The sequence below is a fragment of the Panicum virgatum genome, chromosome 2K (genome assembly GCF_016808335.1).
Source record: "Panicum virgatum strain AP13 chromosome 2K, P.virgatum_v5, whole genome shotgun sequence".
Taxonomy (NCBI): Eukaryota; Viridiplantae; Streptophyta; class Magnoliopsida; order Poales; family Poaceae; genus Panicum; species Panicum virgatum.
Genome location: NC_053137.1, coordinates 66,000,806 through 66,024,486, shown reverse-complemented (window position 1 = coordinate 66,024,486; position 23,681 = coordinate 66,000,806). Strand labels below are relative to the sequence as shown.

Below are 23,681 nucleotides of genomic sequence, written 5' to 3'. Positions count from 1 at the left end.
GTGATGTCGAGCTGTCCCATGTGTCCACTGAAAATCAAGTAGCCGACATCTTGACCAAGCCCCTAGAACAAGCCACCTATGCTCGCTTGCGGGGAGAGCTTGGCGTGTGCTACCCATTTTGAGTTGGGTAGTTGTTTTTGTAGTTTAGGTTTTGTTTTTCCTTCTTTTTGCTTTTTCTTGCATTTTGTGTACATACCATCTTGCATTGCATTTGCTCATATGCATTACACTTGCACTAAGCTTCTCATGTATGATATCTGCATTTGCTTGTGCCTTGTGCTATGCTATGAGTTGTATATATGCTTTGACCATGAGTAGCTAGCTCCTTTGAATATGTTGTATATTGGCTCTGAGCTTAGCTATTTTATTCTTTGAAAATCATAAAACATGGTCACCTTCTGGATCTGCTACTAGCATGTGTAGGTTTGTATGCTTATGCTATCTTGATCATGCTTAGTGGCTAGGTCCCTTACTCTCACATGCAACAAGATGCCCTCTTTTCTGTTGGAATAGTTTAATTGGTATCTAATTTCAAAAAGTCCAACAATTTGGTTTATCTTGGGTTGCTTTGAGTGAAAAGATCCAGGTGGGATTGCTTGCACCACTGTTCTTGTATCGAGACTGCTCCTCTGGAGAACTTGGACAAGGCTGTGGATGACTGAGAGTGGTGTCTTAAGCTTCTGATGGTCCTTGACCTAGGCTTGGCACATTCGTTAAGTTAAGCGCCTGCAAGCTTTCAACCCCTGGCACCGAAATTTGAAAGTTTTCAATTGGTATCAAGGCTGCTTGAGTGGCAGTTGCTGTGATATGGTTTGGGTAGCTCACCTGTATGTTCTTGCTAGCTCTAGCATGCTTGCTTGCCTTCTAGTATGCTATGTCCTTAATGGTGATGCTTTTCTTTTACAAATGACAAATGCTTGCTCATGATCTGTATAGATATATTCTTATGAGCTTCTTCATGCATTGTCTTTGTATATGCACCCTCATATGCTGTGCTGATTTGACCCTTGCAAATGCTCTTGTTCTGTACCTGGAAGCTTTTAGGCACGCATGCACTTCATGGCATATTTCCAGGGGGAGCATCTAGGCAGGAGGAGTTTCCTTGACGTGTGCCTTGTCAACAAGGGGGAGAGAATGTTGTTTTTTGTCTCACCTTAGGGGTTAGGGTGAAATTTCTTGATCCTTGTCCAAAGGGGGAGAGTTTGGTTGTTTGATCTCAGGGAGAGATTCAGACTTTGAGTGTGCACACATCGGGGGAGAGTTGCATAGTGAGGGGGAGCTGCATTTCAGGGGGAGTTTTTGAGCTTTTTCATGCTCTTTGCTGGTTGCGTTGAGCTTAGCCTCTTTCTGGAGGAACCAGATTTGCACATGCTTGGCTGTGTTGAGCCTTGCCTCCTTCTTGAGGGGTCAAGCATGTTTTGGAGTCAGTGCGTCAAGCCGTTGCCCTTGTCTTAGGGGCTGACTCTTTTGGCTTTGCTATCTTCAAGTGATCTTTTCTGGCTTTCATTCGCTTTTGATCACTTGAGTTAGCTCTCTTTGTTTTCTATTTCTTTTTGGTTACCCTTTTCTTTCACCAGTGCCCGTGTGGGGTATGGTGTTGACAATGCACTCATCAAGGGGGAGATTGAGAGGCAGTGGAGGCCTGCTCCTTGGTGTGATGAGTGATTGTCAACACGTGGAGTGGACTAACAGTGTGTAGTCGCGACTCTGTGGAGATTGCGCCAGTTCTTGGTCTGTGGTGTGCAGGTACACGGATGGCGCGGTTGCAGCGAGATGGTTTGGACAAGAGCGTGGCGCGTGCCGATGCACCATGCGGCGGCGTTGCGGTGGCAGGGAGCTCGACGACCATACGAAGGCGGGAGACCTTGCGGTGGCGTTGGAGGCCCGACCGGATGACCGTGCGGTGGAGAAGGGCGGCCCAGATGCTTGGGCCACTGCTGGGACGCGTTGCGATCCATTCCTGGCGCCAAGGCGGGACGGCGTGGAGTTTGTTGGTACCTCGGGAAAAACCAACGGCGGGATGCGTCGACGTCGGCCAAGTCGAAGAGGTTTCGGCGGGAGGTCGGACACGTGGCGTCATCGGGCTTGGCGGGTGTGCCCGGAAACATCGCGCGGGAAGGGTTCGCGGTTCCCTCCAAAACCGCACACGAACTCGGTTTCGGCAGTTTTCCAAAAACTGCCCCCGGAAGATTCCAGAAGGACGCGTGGCGACATCAAGAGGATTGCGTCGAGTCGAAGCAAACTTCTCGGAGTTGTCGCGGCCATCGGATGTCCTCGATGTATCTTTTCCGGTTTTGCCCCTACGGGCTTTTAGTTTAATTTCAGCTGTAGGGGTATTCTAGTCTTTAGTAGTCGGAGGCTTGGATGGCAAGGAAGGGGAGCAGGTGGGAGTGGACGTGCTGGGTTGGGAACAAAAGGCAGGCACCCTCCCTGGGTTGAGGGTGCGCTGGACAGAGAAAGAAAAAGAGCTGCAAGCCAGGCGCCACCTCTCCTCCCTGTTCTTCTTCTCCCCTTCCATCTCTAGGATTCTAGCAATGGATTTTTGAAGAACTTGTAAGGAGATTTTGTGGGAAAGGAGGCCCATCCCTTCTTGTGCCCTCGGGGCTTTGAAATCAAGGTTCGTTTCATGTTCATCTGAGCTCTACATGCATGAATCATCCTAGTTCTTGATTTCCTTGTTCTGGTGTTTCGACTACTTGTTGCTGTGGTTCTTAAGGCTTTTCTTGGCGACTAGAATCATCCTAACCAAGTACTAGAATTCATCTAGATTGCAAGCCTTCAAGAACTCAGTTTTAGGAAAATTCTGAAAACCCCGTTCTTGCCTCGTTCTTCGTCAATTCCTCACAATCCATGGAGTGGATCGTCGATTCCTTTGGTGGGTAGGTTCACAAGGTCTTTGTGAGCGAGCCTGCGAAATTTGATTAGATTTCGACTTGATTTGGGCGTTCAAACGTCAAATCTCTCTCAGGTCGCGGGCTTGAAAAACTCTGCTCTGCTCGGGCAGATTTTTCCTTAACACCGGTTGAACCGATGCTAGCCTTCGCGTGCCTCGGATCAACCGGTGAGTGCTTTTGTCACGGGTTAGGGTTTTTGGGGTTTTGTGTGATTGCACCGGTGCTTTGATCTCCCCGACGTCGGTTTAACCGGCGTTACTAATTTGGTTTGTAGTTTTGGGCGTTTGACCGACGTATAGGGTTTTGCCTACGTCGGATCAACCGGCGTTCATTTACTTTGGTCTTGTTGTCTCTCTGGACAACTGCACCGACGCTCGAGGTTTTTGAGCATCGGTTTAACCGGTGTTCATTGCTTGGTTTGGTGCATTTTGTTGTTCCTCTGGACAACTGCACCGACGTGAGTTTGCGATTTTGTCGGTTTAACCGACGTTCGATCACCGGTTTAACCGACGAGGTTCAAAACCCAGCGTCGGTTCAACCGGTGCTCACTGGTTGTTTGCTGCAGGCTCTGTATCACCGGTTTAACCGACGTAGTTCAAATGTGTGTGTCGGATCAACCGATGATATATACCTTGCTTGGTTCTTGCACTGCTTTCGTGCAATTGCTTCCGTGCTTGATCGCTTTGGTTCCTAGGCTTGTTTTGTGTTAGTGTAGCTCCCTTGTAGCTACTCTGCACATCGCCTAGAACTCTGGGGTTGGGGTGCACTCTAGAATTGTGAGCCGAAGTTTTTGATCGCGATTATTTTCGAAGGCTCCCATTCACCCCCCTCTGGTCGCATTTCCCGGTCCTTCAAAAAACTGAACGACTTTTTATATCTACGCCTACGTTTGAGGCCAGAAAATTAGGATCAAATCGTCAATTTCAGAGAAGGGTACCATCACTGAAATCTGAGGCCGAAAATTCAGAACGAAACATCAAATTCAGGAAACGGCCTAAATTTGAGGCCAACGATTTAGATAAAATCTTCTAATTCAGAAAAGGGGCATTATCAGTCAAATCTGAGGCCGAAAATTCAGATCGAAGCATCAAATTCAGAGGACTAATCCTTCGGGTACCTAATGGCAAACATTGCATCCAGGCAACCACCAATGTCTAAGCGAGTTGCAGCTGCATAAACACAACTACACAAAGCAGCACAGTACTAATAATCCAGATGAACTAACAGTGCTACCCGCTCTGCCACTCAGATGTTCAGAGCATTCGTGGTCGTGAGAAAGAGCCATCCAACTGTCTATCTGAAGTCTACAAGCTTTGCAGCAGGATCTTTAGTTTGGGGGTGGGGGGGGGGGGATAAAATTTGCAAACAGCAAGCTAGTGGAAGTTTTGGACAATCCATTAATCACAAAAATAATTATAATAGCAATACGAATCTCTTTCACAATGCATAAGAAATTAAGAATACATCAACATGGGATCCGGGACTCACTTTCACTCCAACTCTGGACCTACCAACTCAAGTAAAAGAAAAGGACACCACATCAACACAACTACAATACAATCTGTATCCATGATCATGATGATGATGGGGTTATCAGCTTCGACGAACGGCCAGCAGCTGTTTGGCCGTCGCCACAAGGGAGGACAAAGGCACGCTGGCCTCCATCAGCCCTACATCGCCCAGGAAGAGGCTGTAGTTCTCGGCCTCCGAGGCCGTCTCTTCCACCATGGACAGTGCTTCCGCCATGCGGCGGTCGATGAAGCACTTCGCGTAGCGGGAGTCATGTTCCATCATGTTTATGGCTTGCTCGAGTATCACCCTCCTGATCCCGGGGCAGTGAGCGCTGGGTTCCATGTTTGCGTTCAGGGCGTCTACTAGCCGCTTCACGAATCTGTCCTTGAGATGGCCGTCTTCTAGTTCTCGGGCGAAGTCTCCTGGAATGACTTTGCATATCTGTGAACTAAGGCCAATGAAAATCTCTAGTTCTGCCTCATCATCTGCAACCAGTATTATTTCCAATGCCTGCAAAGAAGGGAACATCAATGGAAGATTTTGTGATTAACTCATGATCATTCAAACATCTCCTCATAGCTAAGAATTTCAACTGAACATATTTGAAAGACTATAGCTATATATACCTGTCCACTTAGCTGCTAATGTAAACTGTTCACATGCATTTGCTAAGTTTTGCAACTGCAAACTTAGATATAATTATGCTATCATTGAGAGCTAACTCCATGCTTTAAAGAAAAAAACAAAAGTCTAACTCTATGCTTTCCTAAATACTAATAACAACCGAATGTTGTATATAGGGGCTACACATCCAACCACAAGAAAAATGAAAAATCAGCGATTTGGATAAATTTTTCAGCATATATGCACCCTCAACGTCCTAAGTTTATGCACCCACAAGGCAAATGCACCCCACTAATTTTCTCTAGCTTCGCCACTGATAGGCCTAAATAACACCACTTAGCTTTGATTAGTAGACCTCACCTGTCTCAAGCAGTAAGATAGTTCCTTCAGGTCCGGCTCTTTAAGCTCAGGTCGAACGTGCTGACAAATATTCCGCAACAGACTTGCTGCCACGCATCTGTACCTATCCATATGGATCATACTTGTGAGTACCTCAATGAACCCATGCCCTGTTTCCCCTAACATGGCCAGACAGTTGTTGACATTGTCCATTGCCAACATTGCCAGTGCCTGGCCGGCCACCTCCCGTAGCAACTTATCAGCATCCGTACTGGAGGGTCTGTCTGGTTTGAGAAATGCCTGCATCAACAAGGTAATAATCACTTGGATGCGCCCAATCGCTTGCCTTGCATTCTCATCAATGGCAAGGTTTCTGATGATTCCTTCCACCAACGTTCTTACTTCTTGGCTGCTCATACCGTCTCCCAGGATCTCTGAAAGGTTTCTCAGTAGAAAGGGATGTCTAGATACCTTATGCCGCAACGTTATACCAATTTCCCCTTCAACACTGGTGAGCCTGTGCAACAAATTCACTGATGACTTCACTAGGACCATCCGTTGTGCGTCGGTATATGTGGTGCCACTTCTTCTGCAGCTTGTGAATGCTATGATCTTGGGGATGAGGCCACTTGCCCTGCTGATTTCCATACAATTTCCTTGATCACAGCTAGCAAGGCCATCAAGAATTAACATGGCTAGTGCAGGTAGAAGATCTTGCTCTGTCAACGGTTCCTCCTGAGGAATTGACCAGAACTTGGAGATCCCTTGACAACATCTGAATATCCTGGACTTCTGTTGGGCAGTCCCAACTTGCTGGGTTGAGCTGTCTTTTGTTTCCATTAGGCTGCCAGTGTCTGGAACTGCATCAAGTCTGTCCTCTTGGTTATCGCCGGCATTCAGAACTGAATCATGTATTTTCTCATGTCCAACTTTGGTGTCCAATAGTGGGTTTCCTCTTTTCTGTTGGTTGCTGCATCCCAGAAGCGCAGATACTACCTGAATTATCCCAGGTATAGTTACAACTCGGATGCTTGTTGCGAGCTCAGCGGTGACTTTTGCAGCAAACAATCTAACAGTTGTATCCTCTTGGCTTGTCCAGTCCAGCATGTTGATAAACCTGGCCATCGTTTCCATAGATCCGCTGAGTTTCAAAATGAACCATCTCCTAGTTGGCTGCTTCTGCAGAAGACAGTGCATCATTCTGATCCCATGGAACTGCATCCTAGGCGTTTCTGAGTTTACAGAATCGACAGCAAAGTTGTTGAGGCTGATGTTCTTTGGAGCAAGCACATCCCCTTGCATGTATTTCTCAAAGGCATATGAATAGTAAAGATTGACAGACTCCACTCCCCACCGACCTCCGAAGCCACCACGACGAGCAAGGGATCTTCGAGGGATGAAAGAAAATAACTCGAGTATGCAGGCCACACTGTAGAGTGTTCCTTGACCAAGCACCATCCCGTAGAATATATTTAGGGATGGTGCAAGGTTTGTCTTGCCCCCATTCCCAGGGTTACTATTGTCAATCTCCCTGACATTATCACCATAGTAGTCATGTGGTATAAGACGCATTAGTGCGAGCACCACGCGCACAATTGCTGCTGGAATCTGTAAATTGCCCAACGACACTGTCGCTACAGCAACTAATTCAGTTGTGATAATGGAAAAAGGAAGAGTATTGTCTGGAAGCGCAAACGCCAACAACACTCCTGTAGTAAGCATGCACGAATTCAGAATGACTCGATGCCAAAAGATTTGTTTGGGGCCCAGAGCATGATCAACTAGTTTGATGATACTTGAAAACCGGAGCCTGCTGATCGTCAAAAGGAGCAGAACCAGAAACAGTAGTACGAATGCTACCAATTCGGCCTTTTGTCTGGTGCCAATTCCATAATTAGTGATTACACGGAACAGAGTAAGGCCCAGAAATAAAATTGGAACGAAGGGGCTCGATAACGTTATGGCACGACGTAGCAGATTGCCTCTGACTCTGAGTAACCTTGCAAGTCCGGGGAACAACCGGACTACTGCAAGTGTAACTAGCGCTACCACCAGTAGAGCCACCCCAGACACTGACGGACCGGTCGAGGTCAAATAAAAACTTTTGCGGAATACCGCAACGCTGATAAAAATTACAACCACAGTCAGCCCATTCCATCCAAGAGGCTTAAAAGCGCCTCTTGTGTAAAAGAACAATTGGTAATCCAATTTGTTATTGCGGCTGAACATCCTGCAGGACAAATGGTGCTATTAAATAAGGAAGCTATATACCCTCCGTCCCTAAAAGAATTTGTTTTGATCTATATAGTGGTGTTCGCTTCGGCGCGTGATGTACAATTGCTTTCTTCTTAAATGACAGAGCAGTGCTCGTGCTATCTTTTCAAAAAAAAAAAGAGTATCTCTTTATCTTGTAGTCAGGTCTATCTAATTAAAACAATACGAGCTACTAAAAAATTATATAGAAACCGCAAAGAGCCAATCAACTTTTGTAGTTCTAATGCATATGCATTTATTGAGGCGGTTGAAAACTAAATAAACAATACGGTTTCTACTCATAATCTTACTATTGCTAATTGGAGACTACTTTGAAGCCTGCACGTGAAGCCAGCTATGATCCAAGATAAACACTCTACAAAAATAGTGAAGTTCTAGAAACTCTCATAAAAATCAGAAACATCAACCTGACAACTCTAATCATAATAGTACTGAATCTGGTATCTTTTCTAATAAATTAGCCACCTCTGTAATTATAAAAGTAGACTAAAGTGACCCCCTAAGGCCTAAACATATATCTAAATTATCCACCTATGCTATTATACGGCGGGCCATAATAGAGTCATTACCTTATAAAAATAGACTAAAGTGACCTTCTAAAAATGTATCTAAATTATCCACCTCTGCCATTATAAAAAATCTAAAGTATTCATCTAATCTTCATGTAGATTATTCACCTATGCCATTATAAAAATAATGCAAATAACCCTCTAAATTTGTATATAAATTATACAATTATATCAGTATTAAAAGTTAAAGTAACCTACGAATATAAAATACTAAATTAATATTTTATCATTATTAATATATTATTTGTGTTAATATAAAAATACTATCTACGATATGTACCACTATGTATTCATGTATAATGAATGACATAAGAATACCAATTCAAAAATAAAGGATTCAATTAAATATATATCAAACATACGGAGTTGTGATGCAAAATAAAATCTATTGCAACTAAATATAATGATAAATATGTATTTTAGAGTACGTGTTAGAATATTTAACAGATGAAAGAGAATGTGCGATAGATAATTACAATTATTAGCTGTAAGATTTATTTTATATTAATTCTAATTAGTCTATGCGGGAGCACAGGTTGATAGGCTAGTCTCTATATTAATTAGAGGCAACAAGATTATTCTTAGAATAGTAATGTGTCTGAAATTTCTAAAAGAATAGTCTATCTAAGATGGAGGGATATATAGGCAAAAAAATTAACCGCAAAAGAAATAGATAAAAATTAAAGGCATATAAATCACGTTGTTTTCAACAAACTTGCATTGGTGGTGTGACGACATAACTATCGATCAGCAATAGCATTACATGTACTTTCTCTGTTCCAAATTATAATTTATTTAACTTTTATACCCTAAGTTTGACCACTCATTTTATTCAATGAAGTTGTACAAACATAGTCAAATTTAAGTTATTTTTCAAGAACCTGTATTAATTAACCAAGTCACATCAAAAGAAGTAGTATTTTGCATATTTTTTTTAAAAAAGATGAGTGGTTAAGTTTGAAGTAAAAAAAAAGTTAAAAATCATAATTTGAAACGGAGGGAGTGGTATAATTTGTATATGGTCGAAATCGTTGTGCATGATGATTTGCTTATTACCTTGAGGCTTCTAGGAAAACTATGGTGGTTGCGAAACAAAAGTCGTCTTTTCGTAGCACCGTGGGATAGCCCCCCAGCAGGACGACGGTCGCCCAGGTGAAGGCGAGCGTGCCGAGGGCGTTGCCCAGCCGCTCCATCAGCGCGACCGCGCGAACGAAGCCGTTCAGCTGCTTTTCCGGCGGCTTGTCTCCCGTGCCCGCCTGCCCGCCACTGTGAGCCGGCATGCGGACGTGGTGCTCCCCTCCGGTGCTCTGAGCCATGGCTTTGCTTGTGCGTGCGGTAGAGGCTTGCAGCTCGCTCCTCGTCGTCTGGGAGTCGCGACGAGACCAATCATATAGCCAGGGGCCAGGGCACAGCCGGGCGCTGCCAATTCAAGTCAATACTACCTTGATAATTATTGATTTCGCTGCTACACAGGTGGATTCAGCCAAGGCCACAAGTTGTCGGGCTTTGACTTCCATTCCTCGCTAGCTTCTGGGAAATCTTAAGCCCTAGATGACGCCAAAATTTCAGGTTATCGTTTTGCCGTTCAGTTCCTGTCTCTCACAGTCACAGTCGTGAGGGTAGGGTAAGTTGGGCGGCACCAGCACGGCAGCCAGAGCGTAGTTTGGACGCGATGGTCGCAGACACGAGGCGAAGCGGCAGCGGCGGGACGCCTCGAGGCCGACCGCGGTGGGACGACGCGCACGCGAGGCCGGCCACAGCGGGAGCTCAGATCTTTCCTCGCTCGCCGCGGGCCGGACGCCAGCAGCGGCGCCTCCAACAACCCCACACGCCATGGCCTCTGTGGCTCTGACTCGCGGCTCTCCCTGCCGTGCCGTGCCACGACCCTGCCCCACTCACGGCACGCAGCGGCCTTGCAGGACGCGCGCGGTGGGACCTCGCCCCATTCCCGGACCTCCTTCCCATGGTTCCGCGACGAGGGGAGCGCGGCCGCTGCTCCTGCAGCTGGTCTCCCTCGGCAGCCAGCACGCGCAGGAGCTAGCGCTCGGCTGCCTCCACAACCTCACCGGTTAGCGCGGTCACCGCCAGTGAGCTGCCCCGTGTCGGCTGCCACACCAGTGATGGCCGGACCGGACCCCGATTGAGCCGCGCCTCAACGTACGTGGCCAGAAATCAGCTATCTTCGACTCTGCTTCCTCCCGTTCTCTGAACTGAACCCAGTGAATTTCGCTCTCTGCAGGTGAATGGAGCTGCTGCTGCCTGGGATATTGGCTCCCAAAATCTGTTCAGTGGATTTCATGCACAATTTAAGTCAGTAGAACGTGAGTAGCTGCTTCTTGAACTGCAAGCCTGTAGTTACTCAGCCTCATGTGAATTGAAAGAAACATAGTAGTGGTTATATGATCAGGGTTTAAAAGGAAAAAAAACCCTCCTTGAACAAGCTTACATTTCAGAGTTGAGAACGATAATGTTAATACTGGCAGCTGATTAAAGAACTCATAAGGTATGAGCCCAACATTGATCTACCTCTACTCTTTTCTTTTGGTATGCAGTTGGAGAGAGAAAAAAAGGATGCTACTGCTAATTTAGCTTGTTCAGAGAAACCAGAGATGCAGCTTTTAAGTTTTGGTAAGTTCAATTGCACATTTGCACTTATTATTCTACAATTTTATATTGAATTTGCTTATACACCTAGTGTGATATCCCGGAAAATTCACCAAAATAAATCACTCGCTAAAAATAATTTTCAAAACTATTGTCGTCGTTGAGCTCAAATCGTTCTAAATCTTTTTTCCATCTGAGTTCCTAATCTCCCAAAATCCTTTCCGACGATCCGCCGTCCCGACACCCGTACTAATTACCGTCCCGTCTTTCTTTCCTCGTTCTGCGTGCGCGTCGCTTCCCGCCAAAGCCACGCAGCACGCTGACGGCCAACCGACCGCCGCGCGTGCTCGACCGGTCCCGCGGTCGTCGCCGCGACCCCCGCCGCCGCGAATCGCGCCGGCAGCTCTCTCTTTCCCTCTCTCTCTCTTTTCCTTTCTTTTTTTCCCTTTTCCTTTTTCTCTTTTCTTTTTCTCCTCCTTCCCTTCCTTCCTTCTTCTCCTCTGCCGCGCACGCGCAGCACGCCGAGCAAAGCAGCTCGGCGCCCCCCCATCAGAGCCACCACCGGCCACCGCATCCCCCACTTGCACGACCCTGCTCACCGCCCCATCGCTGCGCCGCCGTACCCCCTTGGACGCCTCGTCCCTCGCGCTCGCCGCGACGGGCCGCTCCACGCCGAGCTCGGCGCGCCAAGCAGCCCGGCCCCCACCTCCACCACTTGCCCCTCCCCTCGGTGCCGCCGCCCCCCACTTGCGCGCGCGTCCACGCTCCCGTCACCTCACCGTCGCCTCCGTGCCGCTCCGCGACGCCGAGCTGGGGCCGCCGCCATTAAAGCCCGGTGCAGAGCTTGCCTCGCCGGCCACCACCGCGCCCCCCTCGCCCCGGCCTCACCCAGCCTATAAATAGAGCTCCCCGCGAAACCCTCGGCCACCCCGGCCTCACCCACCCCCGAGTGCCCCTTCTCCTCAGCTGCAGCGCCGCCGCCACGGCCGCCAGGGCCGGCCGCCGCCCGCTCCCGTCGCCCCGCCTCCTCGCGCCGCCCCCGCCTGAGGTGAGAGGGGGAATCACTTCCCCTCGTTGCCCTCCCCCTTTCTCCCACCTCCCGGCCGCCGCCGCGCCTCAGGGCCGCCGGTGCCCCCTCCCCATCCTCTGTTTCCCGTGGAGGGAGGAGGAAGAAGGTGGCATTTTTACCAAAAACCCCCTGCCCTTTCCTGATTTCTTTAAAGAACCCCCCCTCTCTCTTCTTTTCCAAATGAGCCCTTCATGTTTCCCCTATTTAAGAAATAACCCCTCCACTATATAAACATAATTTCAAATAGGTCCCTGCTCCTTTCCAAAATACTTTGGATATTTTTAGAAATTCCAACCAAGTCCTTTTACTCCTGAGAATATTTACAAAGAAGCCCCTCTCTTATTTCTTTTAATGAATAAGCCCCTGTAGCGAAAATGGCCTCTCATGCATATTTCAATATAATATTTTGGTGATTGATATAGACAACACAACACTTGGACTAATATGATTGTTAAGATGACCATTCTCAGGCTTTTAGGTTCAAGTGATGACAAAGAGAAGATAGGCATAGCTAGGCCCGAAGGGCCGCCCCTACGGTGGGTCTCAGGGCAGCGCCCTGAAACCTCTTTGGTCCAAAGGACAAAGAATTGAAGAGACTGTGAAGAAACCAAGTCAAAGAAATTAAGACATAGATAGTTTAGTATCACCGGTTGAACCGACGCTGAGAAAATCACATACGTCGGTGCATTGACTTGGAGCACACCAGAAATTTTGGTTTCACCGGTTGAACCGACATTAGGGAAGTTGAATACATCGGTGCAATGGACCCAAAAGCTGAGGCAAGATCTATACACCGGGTGAACCGACGATTGAGTCTTGGTGAACGTCGGTGCAGTTGTCCAGAGAGTTGGTTTTTCAGAGTTCACAGGACAACTACACTGACCGGTTAAACCGACGCAGCATCGGTTGATTGCCCGTACACGTAACGGCTAGTTTTTGAGGCGGGCAGTTTAGTATCACCAGTTGAACCGACGATGGCTATTGGAGGTGCATCGGATTAACCGGCGTTAAGTATTTTTCTGGCAGCTTTTCTCCAACGGCTATATTTGCTTGTGCTGCCTATATATACCCCCAAGGCTGGGTCATTTGAGGTTGTTGGAGACTCTGGAAGTTCTATTGAAGATCAACATCAACACCATCCACCATATTGAGCTTAGTGCCACATTCAAGCTTAGAATATCTTTGTGCAAGTGTGAGCTTGAAAAGCTTAGTGCTTGGGAGGACTTGATCTTGCGAGATCAACCTTGAGCAAAGTCTTGCTGCGGCAAGCAACCGTGTACTCATCGTGTGACCCTCCGACTTGGTGTGGAGAGACAATGGCACTTTGTGCGGGGAAGGAGACCCCTCTTGGTGAGAAGCTCCAATAGTGAAGACGGTGCCGTTGGTGACGCTTTGAGAGAGACGGTGGCGGTGGCCTTGTCTTGGTGACTTGGCGCCACTTAGCCTTTGCTTGCCGGAAGCCTTGGTGGCGAACACAAGACGGTGATCAAGCGAAGAGACTTGGCATCACACTTGTTCTTGTTGGACAAGTGGCCGTGGACGTAGGGAGGGACTTGGTGTCCTAACTGAACCACGTTAAATCGTGTGTCTTGGTGTCTTCACGGGAGTTTGCATATTCTCTCCCTTACCTCTTTACTTGCCGTATTACATTTCGGCATTTACTCTGTACCCAGCCCTGTGATGAAATAAAGACCATCTATCCCCTTTTGTACGCAAGTGTTTGTGGAAAGCGTGCTCATCCTATCTCTGTTTTTCAGATGGCTGAGGAAGGATGGACCCAGGGCATTTGCCAAGCTGCATCAGGCTTCCCCAGCCTTTTGATCAATGCTCTGGAGAGCCTTGGCGTTACGGAACACCCAAGGTACTATAGCAGGGAGTACGAGCACCATGGTACCCTTCGCTGCAGGGTGGCCCTGGTCATCGCCAAAAGTGACCGCTACCTCGACATCCAGCCATGGCGAGTGACCACCACCGGGTTTAGGTACCAAGACACCTATCCCTTGGTTGTCAGGAAGACGCTCCGTTATCTGTGCTGGATTTTCGAGGAACATCTCCCACCCACACCAATGAGGATCTTTCCTCCGGCCATCAGAACCCCAGTTTGGGAGGCTCGCATGAGAAGCCTGGAACGGCGCCGCCATGAAGAGGACCCCCTGTACCAAGTGGCTACTTACCTAGCCTCCTTGGTTCAGCTCTTTGACGAGCAAGCCAGCATCCTGAGGGAGCAGACCCATCGGGCCGAGCAAGCAGTGCTCGCGATAAGAATGCATCAAATCCGGGTGGCTCAAGCCGAGGCAAGAGCCGCAGCCACGGTCAGTAGTGAGGCGGTTGCCCAAGAGAGCCTCAGGCAGGCCCGGGACCTACGTATACAAGAATGGACCAGAAGTGGAACGCCAGTCCCGGCAATTAGAGAAACCCATGTCCGACTTGGTACGCCCATCATGGGATGGGGACCACTTTTTGGGACCCCACAAACCCCACCCGAGAACCCTGAAGGGCCTGCTGCCGCTGTTGAAGGAGAAGCTGCGGAGCAACCCCTAGAAAATGGAGACCTAGAGAACGGCGAGCAAGGACTGCTCATTCCCCTAGAGGATGTGAGTTCTCTTCCAAGAGGAGAACCCACTCAAGCCAATGAGTCTGCCTAAGTGCTAGTGACCGTCAAGGGATGAAGCCGTGTGGTCCGAAATTAGAGTTGTGCCCCTTCTTTTGGTGTTGTGTACCCGGACGTGTAGTACGCGTTTTGGCCTTGCCCCAGTATTGTACCCCCCTTGCAGTAATGAAATTGTTTGTGCTTGTCGCTTGCTAGTCTGTGTGTTTGTTGGTGTGCCTTCGGCAGAAGGTGGATTCTGTCTTTTCAAAAATACGAACTAAATAACTTGAACATCACTTAATCCTAATCCCAGTCTCACAAAAACTCTATCCAATCTACAGATGGCTTCCCGACACGGTTCAAGAGCCTCCCATAGTCGGAACTCTGCAGCCCCTGGCGCAGGAGGACCGCAAAATGGGCACGGACAGGACCCTCTCAGAGAACAGGAAGTGAACCAAGACGAAGGAGAAGTGCCACTGCCCCCACTTCCACCTGTCGAAGGCCTGGCACAGGCAATAAACAATCAGACCCTCATACTAGAAGCCCTGGCCAATGCCATCATCAATAAGCGGCCACGAGAGCAGACCATGAATGACAAGCTGACAGCTTTCCTGAGAACCAAGCCACACACCTTTGCCGGATCCAGCAACCCCTTGGAGGCAGATGACTGGCAGCGTGTGATCGAAAGGAAACTCGAGCCATTCGAATGCCAAGACCGAGACAAAGTTCTTCTAGCAGCTCACCAACTCACAAAAACTGTCTTAACTTGGTGGGAGAATTACTGTGCCGCTGCTGAAGATGCCACCACCATCACTTGGAACGAATTTGTGAAAGAGTTCCGTCACTACCATATCCCCGCAGCCACCATGAAGCGCAAGGCGGATGAGTTCCGCACACTGCAACAAGGGAGCATGTCTGTGGAAGAATACACCTACCAGTTCATGAAACTTACCCGCTATGCACCAGAGGAAGTGGACAAGGATGAAAAGAAGCAGGACATGTTCAAGAAGGGATTAAGCCCAGAACTCTGGACCTTGCTTACCCCTCAGATATACTCAGACTTCAATACTCTGATGAACATGGTCATTCTCACAGAAAGGGCCAAAGCTGAAGAAAGGAAAGAACACAAGCGTAAATTCCTGGAAAGCAAGGCTCGCCAGCAGAACCGCTTCCAGAGACCAAGAAACTCCAGCTATACTGCACCAGGATCTCGGGCCCCAATGCAGTATAGGGCCCAGTCCCAAGTGACAGGCCCCAAGGCCCCTAACACACAGTTCCAGAGCCAGAACACCATGAAAGCCCCGCAGAACAATGCCAGCCAAGTCACCACTAACAACAACAATGCTAGGGCCTGTTTCAACTGCCATGAGACAGGGCATTACATTGCCAACTGCCCATATGCCAAAAACAAGCCTGCTGCATCAGCCTTCTCCAACTCGGTGAATGGGCCTAGGCCACCTGTATCCGGAGCCAACCGTGTCCCCGTCAGCAGCAACAACAAGGGCAACAACAACAGCTAGCAGCCTTATGGACAAGCCCGCATCAATCACATCAACGCGCAGGAGGCTCAGGGTGCACAAGGAGTGGTACTTGGTGAGTTTCTAGTCAGCTCGACTCTAACAACAGTATTATTTGATTCTGGAGCATCACACTCATTCATATCATCAAACTTTGTGGATAAACATAAAATACCTACAGTACTACTAAAAATACCCCTATTAACCCGGACACCCGGAAGTGACATCAAATGCCAACTGGGTTGTTTACGGGTATGGATCAATTTAAGTGGGTTAGAATTTTTAGCCGATCTAGTAGTACTTAAGTCTAAAGGAATAGATGTGATCCTTGGAATGGATTGGTTGAGCCTACACAATGGTCTCATAGGTTGTGCTGACAAGGTAGTACACCTAACCAACTCAGATGGGATACAAGTAACCTGCCATACTCGGGGAAGTGGACCAGACCCAATGGTTTTCAGTATGGTTGGGAAATCCCTAGAAGGAGTTCCAATTGTGAATGAGTACCCTGATGTTTTCCCGGAAGAACTCCCCGGAATGCCACCAGACAGAGATATAGAGTTTGTCATAGAACTTATCCCCGGAACCTCTCCTATTGCCAAGAGACCCTATAGGATGGCAGCCTCAGAACTAGCAGAGCTAAAGAGACAACTAGAAGAGTTACAATGAAGTGGTTTTATCAGGCCTAATTCATCCCCGTGGGGAGCCCCAGTCCTATTTGTCAAGAAGAAGGATGGGAGTATGAGGTTGTGTATAGATTACCGTGCACTGAATGAGGTTACCATCAAGAATAAGTACCCCCTCCCCAGGATTGATAATCTTTTCGACCAGCTAAAAAGAGACAAGTACTTCTCCAAGATTGATCTGAGATCAGGATATCACCAGCTCAAGATTAAGGAAAGTGACATCCCAAAGACAGCTTTTGTCACTCGTTATGGGCAGTTTGAGTTTACCGTGATGTCTTTTGGACACACGAATGCACGTACTTATTTCATGAATCTCATGAACAAGGTGTTTATGGATGAATTAGATAAGTTTGTTGTAGTCTTTATTGACGACATACTCATCTACTCCAAAAGTGCTGAAGAGCATGAGCAACACCTTAGAGTGATCCTGAAAAAGCTAAGAGCACATAAGCTATACGCCAAGTTCAGCAAGTGTGAATTTTGGCTCGAGAAAGTAGCCTTTCTTGGTCATATTCTGACCGCAGAAGGAGTAGCAGTCGACCCCGAGAAGGTTGAGGCAGTTTCTAATTGGCAGCAGCCAACCAATGTTAGTGAAATCAGAAGCTTCCTTGGTTTAGCTGGGTATTATCGGAGATTTATTGAAGGATTCTCCAAAATCGCCCGGCCCATGACGGAGCTGCTTAAGAAGGAAAAGAAGTTCGTTTGAACAGAGTCCTGTGAAAGGAGCTTCCAAGAATTGAAAAAAAGGTTGACGACCGCCCCAGTGCTGACCCTACCGGATATCCATCGGGACTTTGTCGTCTATTGTGATGCGTCCCGACAATGTTTAGGGTGTGTCCTTATGCAAGATGGGAAAGTAGTTGCATATGCTTCCCGCCAACTTAGGCCTCATGAGCAGAATTACCCAACACATGATCTAGAGTTTGCAGCCGTAGTGCATGCCCTCAAAATCTGGAGACATTATCTGATCGGGAATAAGTGTGAGATTTACACTGACCATAAGAGTCTGAAGTACATTTTCACCCAACCAGATTTAAATTTAAGGCAAAGAAGGTGGCTGGAATTGGTTAAGGATTATAATCTGGAAATCCATTACCACCCCGGCAAAGCTAACGTGGTAGCCGATGCCTTAAGCCGGAAATCTTATGGACCCAAGGATGCCCATCTGCAAGAGGAAATGGCACGATTGAATGTGCACATTGTCCCTCGAGGCTCCAGCCACAAGCTGAGTGTCAGACCCACCCTAGAGGATAGAATCAGAAAAGCCCAAGGATCGGACAAGGATTTAATGAGTATCCGCAAACATACCGGAGAAAATAAAGCACCGGATTTTTGAGTAGACGAAAAAGGAGCCTTGTGGTACAAGAATAGAATATGTGTGCCCAAAGAAGGGGATTTCCGGCAAATGATCATGGACGAGACTCATAACTCGGCATATTATATTCACCCAGGGTCAACCAAAATGTATTTGGATTTAAAACAAAAGTATTAGTGGAATGGAATGAAGTCGGACATCGCCCAGTTCGTGGCCCAATGCGACACATGTCAAAGGATCAAAGCTGAGCATCAGAAGCCAGCAGGATTACTACAACCCCTACCTATCCCAGTTTTGAAATGGGACGAGATAGGAATGGATTTTGTGGTAGGATTGCCCAAGACCCAGAAAGGTTATGATTCCATTTGGGTAATAGTGGACCGGCTCACCAAAGTCGCTCACTTCCTACCCGTACGGACCAACTATGGAGGAGAAAAGCTAGCCCAGCTCTATGTGAATAACATAGTAAAGTTGCATGGTGTGCCCAGCAAAATTATTTCAGATAGAGGGACCCAATTTACCTCTAAGTTTTGGAAAAGCCTGCATAAAGCCATGGGCACAAAGTTGGACTTTAGTTCGGCCTATCACCCGCAGACTGATGGACAGACTGAAAGGGTAAACCAAATTATGGAGGATACGTTAAGGGCATGTGTCCTTACTTATGGTAAAAATTGGAAACAGAGTTTGCCCTATGCGGAGTTCTCATACAACAACAGTTACCAGGCAAGCCTAGGCATGTCGCCATTTGAGGCTCTCTACGGAAGAAAGTGCAGGACCCCTTTGATGTGGTCAGAAGTAGGGGAATGTACTTTAACCGGACCAGCTCTCATAAAAGAGGCAGAAGAAGGTGTGGCTGAGATTAGAGAGAAGCTAAAAGTAGCTCAATCACGGCAGAAGAGTTATGCAGATAAGCGAAGAAGAGAATTATGTTTTGAGGTTGGAGATTTTGTATACCTTAAGGTCTCTCCGATTCGAGGAACTCGAAGGTTTCAAGTTCAAGGAAAACTAGCTCCTCGATATATTGGACCATACCAAGTAGTGAAAAGAGTTGGAGCGGTAGCATACCGTATTCAATTGTCTGAGGAAATATCAGATATACATCCAGCATTTCATGTGTCTCAGCTCAGAAAGTGCTTGAGGGTACCTGAAGAAGAAATAGTACCAGTGGAAACAATCGATCTGCAAAAGGATGTTCGGTATCAAGAAGTGCCTGTCAAAATTCTGGACACTGTCACAAAAAGAACAAGGAACTCAGAAGTACGAATTTGCAGAGGCAATAGAGCAGATACGGAGTAGGAGAAGCTTCGTGGGACCGCGAAGATGCATTAAAGAAAGAATATCCACATCTGTTCAAAACTCAGTCGAATCTCGAGGACGAGATTCATTTTAAGTGGGGTAGGTTTGTGACATCCCGGAAAATTCACCAAAATAAATCACTCGCTAAAAATAATTTTCAAAACCATTGTCATCGTTGAGCTCAAATCGTTCTAAATCTTTTTTCCGTCCGAGTTCCTAATCTCCCAAAATCCTTCCCGACGATCTGCCATTCCGACACCCGTACTAATTACCATCCCGTCTTTCTTTCCTCATTCTGCGTGTGCGTCGCTTCCCGCCAAAGCCACACAGCATGCTGACGGCCAACCGACAGCCGCGCATGCTCGAGCGGTCCCGCGGTCGTCGCCGCGACCCCCGCCGCCGCGAATTGCGCCGGCAGCTCTCTCTTTCCCTCTCTCTCTTTTCCTTTCTTTTTTTTCCCTTTTCCTTTTTCTCTTTTCCTTTTCTCCTCCTTCCCTTCCTTCCTTCTTCTCCTCTGCTGCGCACGCGCAGCACGTCGAGCAGAGCAGCTCGGCGCCGCCCCCCATCAGCGCCACCACAGGCCACCGCCTGCCCCACTTGCGCGACCCTGCTCACCGTCCCATCGCTGCGCCACCGTACCCCCTTGGACGCCTCGTCCCTCGCGCTCGCTGCGGCCGGCCGCTCCACACCGAGCTTGGCGCGCCAAGCAGCCCGCCCCCCACCTCCACCACTTGCCCCTCCCCCTCGGTGCCTCTGCCCCCCACTTGCGCGTGCGTCCACGCTCCCGTCACCTCGCCGTCGCCTCCGTGCCGCTCAGCGACGCCGAGCTAGGGCCGCCGCCATTAAAGCCCGGCGCAGAGCTTGCCCCGTCGGCCACCTCCCGGCCGCCGCCGCGCCCCAGGGCCGCCGGCAGTGCACCGCCGGCGCCCCCTCCCCATCCTATGTTTCCCGTGGAGGGAGGAGAAAGAAGGTGGCATTTTTGCCAAAAACCCCCTGCCCTTTCCTGATTTCTTTAAAGAACACCCCTCTCTCTAGTTCTTTTCCAAATGAGCCCTTCATGTTTCCCCTATTTAAGAAATGACCCCTCCACTATATAAACATAATTTCAAATAGGTCCCTGCTCCTTTCCAGAATACTTTGGATATTTTTAGAAATTCCAACCAAGTCCTTTTACTCCCGAGAATATTTACAAAGAAGCCCCTCTCTTATTTCTTTTAATGAATAAGCCCCTCCACTATATAAAATATTTATGAGTAGGTCCCTGCCTAATTTCCAGAGTAGCCCAAATCTTTTCCAAAATTCTATTCAAGTCCTGTCACTCCCAGAAATAATTACAAATAGGCCCCTGGACTCTGATTTAGCCCCTAAACCCCTCTTCGGCCTATCATTTCATGCGCCAAAAATCCTCCGTTTGCTATGAAACTTTACCACGCCATTTCTAACATAATTTCGGCCGTGCCATTAGAAAACCACCCGGAAATATTACTCCTACCTCCATATCTTAATTTCTTCCTATTCGAGCTCAACGATAAAACCTTTATTTCTTTTTCTTTATTGTGTGTTGGTTTGTGTGTGCCGTAGATCACGGTGTGAACTAGGGAGAACCCATCAACGAGCAGTACCGCGAGCAAGAGTCTGAGGACCAGTACCGCGAGCCTGAACCCGAAGGACAGTACCTCGATCAGGACTTCCCGGAAGGCTTTGTGAACGGCAAGTTCAATCTCATCCTTTGATTGCATATTTCGACCCAGTTTTATAAACACAACCTATTGGCCTGTTTTACAAAATTGCATATGCTTTTACTGCTGAAACATGGTTGGATAGCCACACCTTGATTTGTTATAACCATTCTTTGACCACCTAGATTAACGTCTATATATGATTTATTCTTTATGGATGTTAATCGCTGCTAAAGCGCCGCTTAGGACCCGGTACTCACTTTATTACACTCTAAAATGGTTACAACATGCTTTATAAAAAAATACGTGAGTATTGAAAAAAGGGAAATTGGGTTATAAAGAATAAAATGTTAAGATGGGATGGATGAATGGCATACCCTGAGCGGATTGTCATGCGTTGGAGGCTCGTACCATTGTGGTAGAGCAAGAAGGTTGGGAGATATCCATCCTGTCACAATTAAGGACCAAGTTGATGTGTCATCTTGCCTGACTCAACTATCGTGCAAACCACTCGACCGTTGTATGTGGCAACGGCTTAGCATAAACCCCACTAGTTAGTCTGATAGCCATCAGGAGAGCTGAGAGCAACGGGTGACCAAGGAGAAGGGATGAGGTCGTGGTGACTTATACCCCGATTAAACCTCGGTGTCAGGTCAATGGCCCCTTGGTGGAGCCCGTGTTGGCTAGTCAGATGTAGCTAAGGTGGGTAATGGCTTTGATGGGATCTGCACCGACACTAAGGTATCGTGCTGTGGTACCCCACTTGTGGGTAAAGTTGCACACCTCTGTAGAGTGTAAAACCTATTCGAATAGCCGGGCTCACGGTATTGAGCGTGTTATGGTTTGGTCGCACAACTAGACTTTTGGTTGGGTTGGCGTGAGTGTTTTGGAAAAGTGTCCGGCAGTTGTGCTGTGGGCTACTGCGGATGGGGAGTCCGGTAGCATTAAAACTTAGATCCTTTGTGTAGGATCAACCTCACTCAATATACGGTCAGGTAAAGAATTGCTTTGAGAAAACCCATTTCAAAAATAAACCCTTGCATGAGTAAAATCTAGCTTTACTGCAATTAAACCTTAGCCTTATCCTTGATTTATCCTGTGCATATCTGTGATACCCCCCTCTGTGGATGGGGTTGGACTTGTTGAGTACTTTTGTACTCACCCAATATATCTTTGTGGTTTTTCTCCAGAAGAAGATCCGGACTTTGTTGTTGAAGACATCGAGTAGAGGTTGCGTCCGAACCCCAACTTTGCCTGTGGTGTTGGCCCTGTTCAGGATGCTTTCACTGGCGCGATACTCTGAGCCCGAGCTGGATCCCATGTGGGTCGTGCTTTGGTGTATCATCGTAGCCTTTTTTACTTCTTGTTATAGTCTGTCTCGAGTGTCCACCTCCTCGGAGGATTGTACGGTGATGTATCATCTGATGTAATAAATATGTATCAGCCTCCTGTGACTGATATTTGCATCACATTTAAGTCTTCTCTTATGAGGAAACGCTCCACCTAGATGAAAACCAGTCATACGAGGACTGGTACCAAACATACACACCTGACAAAGCAAGAAGATTGTTTGTCCAAGTGGCTTTCCTGAAGCGTACACCTCTTGGGAATGAATTTTCTTGCGTTCATACTTAGATCTGACATTGACAGGACATGATCCAAAAACGAATTTTCTTCATGTACGCATTTCAATCAATAAGCAAGTACAGTTTTTTTTTTCCTCCATGTCCACACTATAGCCAGTATATACTAAAGGTAGGAAGTCTATAGAAGCTGGCGTCTTTAGTATTCACTGAACCAATTTTGCCGAGCTAAATTATCACAAACCTTCATAGTACTCACTGAAGGGCGAAGGCATAAAACTACCAGTTAAACAAGAAACACAGGGTGTAGGCTCCATTCTTAAACAATAGATCAAGTAAGCCTTTACCAGTGGAAGAGAACTTTAGTAATGTTGCCTAATCCTTTGAATTGGGACTTGAGGAGTGACTGGACTTTTAGGATGGGGATGTTTCAAACAATTCGGTTAGTAGTATTGCGTGATTACCAAATTATGCACCACCATTACTACCACTTCATGACTCTTGGAACATTGTTCAAACCTATATCATGTAAGAAGTATTGCCCACAATTGAAAGGAATTGATTAAAAAAAATAATGCCTCTCTACCCATGTGAACTCATGACTCATGAATCCTTCCTTATGACATTTTCTCTCTACTGCACATGGTTTTGACTACAACCTCTCCCAACAGATAAAAAACGTACTCTGCAATGTCAGTAAATGAAAACCGTCCCCACACCAGGTGTGAAAGCATTGGAAAAAAATCTATCCCCTCTCATGTGCAAACAACAAACTCTCCTCAAGAAGAATCCAGATCTTCTCTCAACAGAATGCAGCTTCATTAGCCCCTATTCAAATATGAACACATAGGAAAGAAATATATCCTTCCTTATTCGAATGACAAAATAGTAGCTTATAATGTCAGTGAATAGAAGCCCTGCTCCAAGTGAGAAAGCATTGAAAACATCTGTGCCATACAATTTAATTGTAAGCTGTATGGATACAAGCTCTTAGATCAAGAAGATATTCATGTATTATACCTCAGTTCCCCATTGATATAGTTAGTTATTTACAACATGTTCTGATTACTGAAATAAATTTGGAACTTCACAGGGTAGTCCAATTACTGAAATAAATTTGGAACTTCACA

At 47.2% G+C, this 23,681-nt stretch overlaps 1 protein-coding gene across 1 annotated transcript; it reads right to left on the bottom strand.

Moving 5' to 3' along the window:
• Window positions 1-4,268: 4,268 nt before the first annotated feature.
• LOC120694706 lies at window positions 4,269-9,569 on the bottom strand. The gene is made up of 2 exons (XM_039977910.1): window positions 5,391-9,569; window positions 4,269-4,916 (listed from the first exon to the last, which is right to left on the bottom strand). The coding sequence occupies exons 1-2, from the start codon at window positions 7,596-7,598 to the stop codon at window positions 4,488-4,490; spliced, it is 2,637 nt and encodes an 878-aa protein (XP_039833844.1). The 5' UTR covers window positions 7,599-9,569; the 3' UTR covers window positions 4,269-4,487.
• Between the last annotated feature and the right edge of the window lie 14,112 nt (window positions 9,570-23,681).

What these genes read in the sequence shown, in the direction of transcription:
- LOC120694706 (XM_039977910.1), bottom strand. Translation starts at nt 7,598, where the DNA reads ATGTTCAGCCGCAATAACAAATTGGATTACCAATTGTTCTTTTACACA. An exon ending in TATCTTACTGCTTGAGACAG is followed by an intron (nt 4,917 to 5,390) that starts GTGAGGTCTACT and finishes CCTTCTTTGCAG; the next exon opens with GCATTGGAAATAATACTGGT.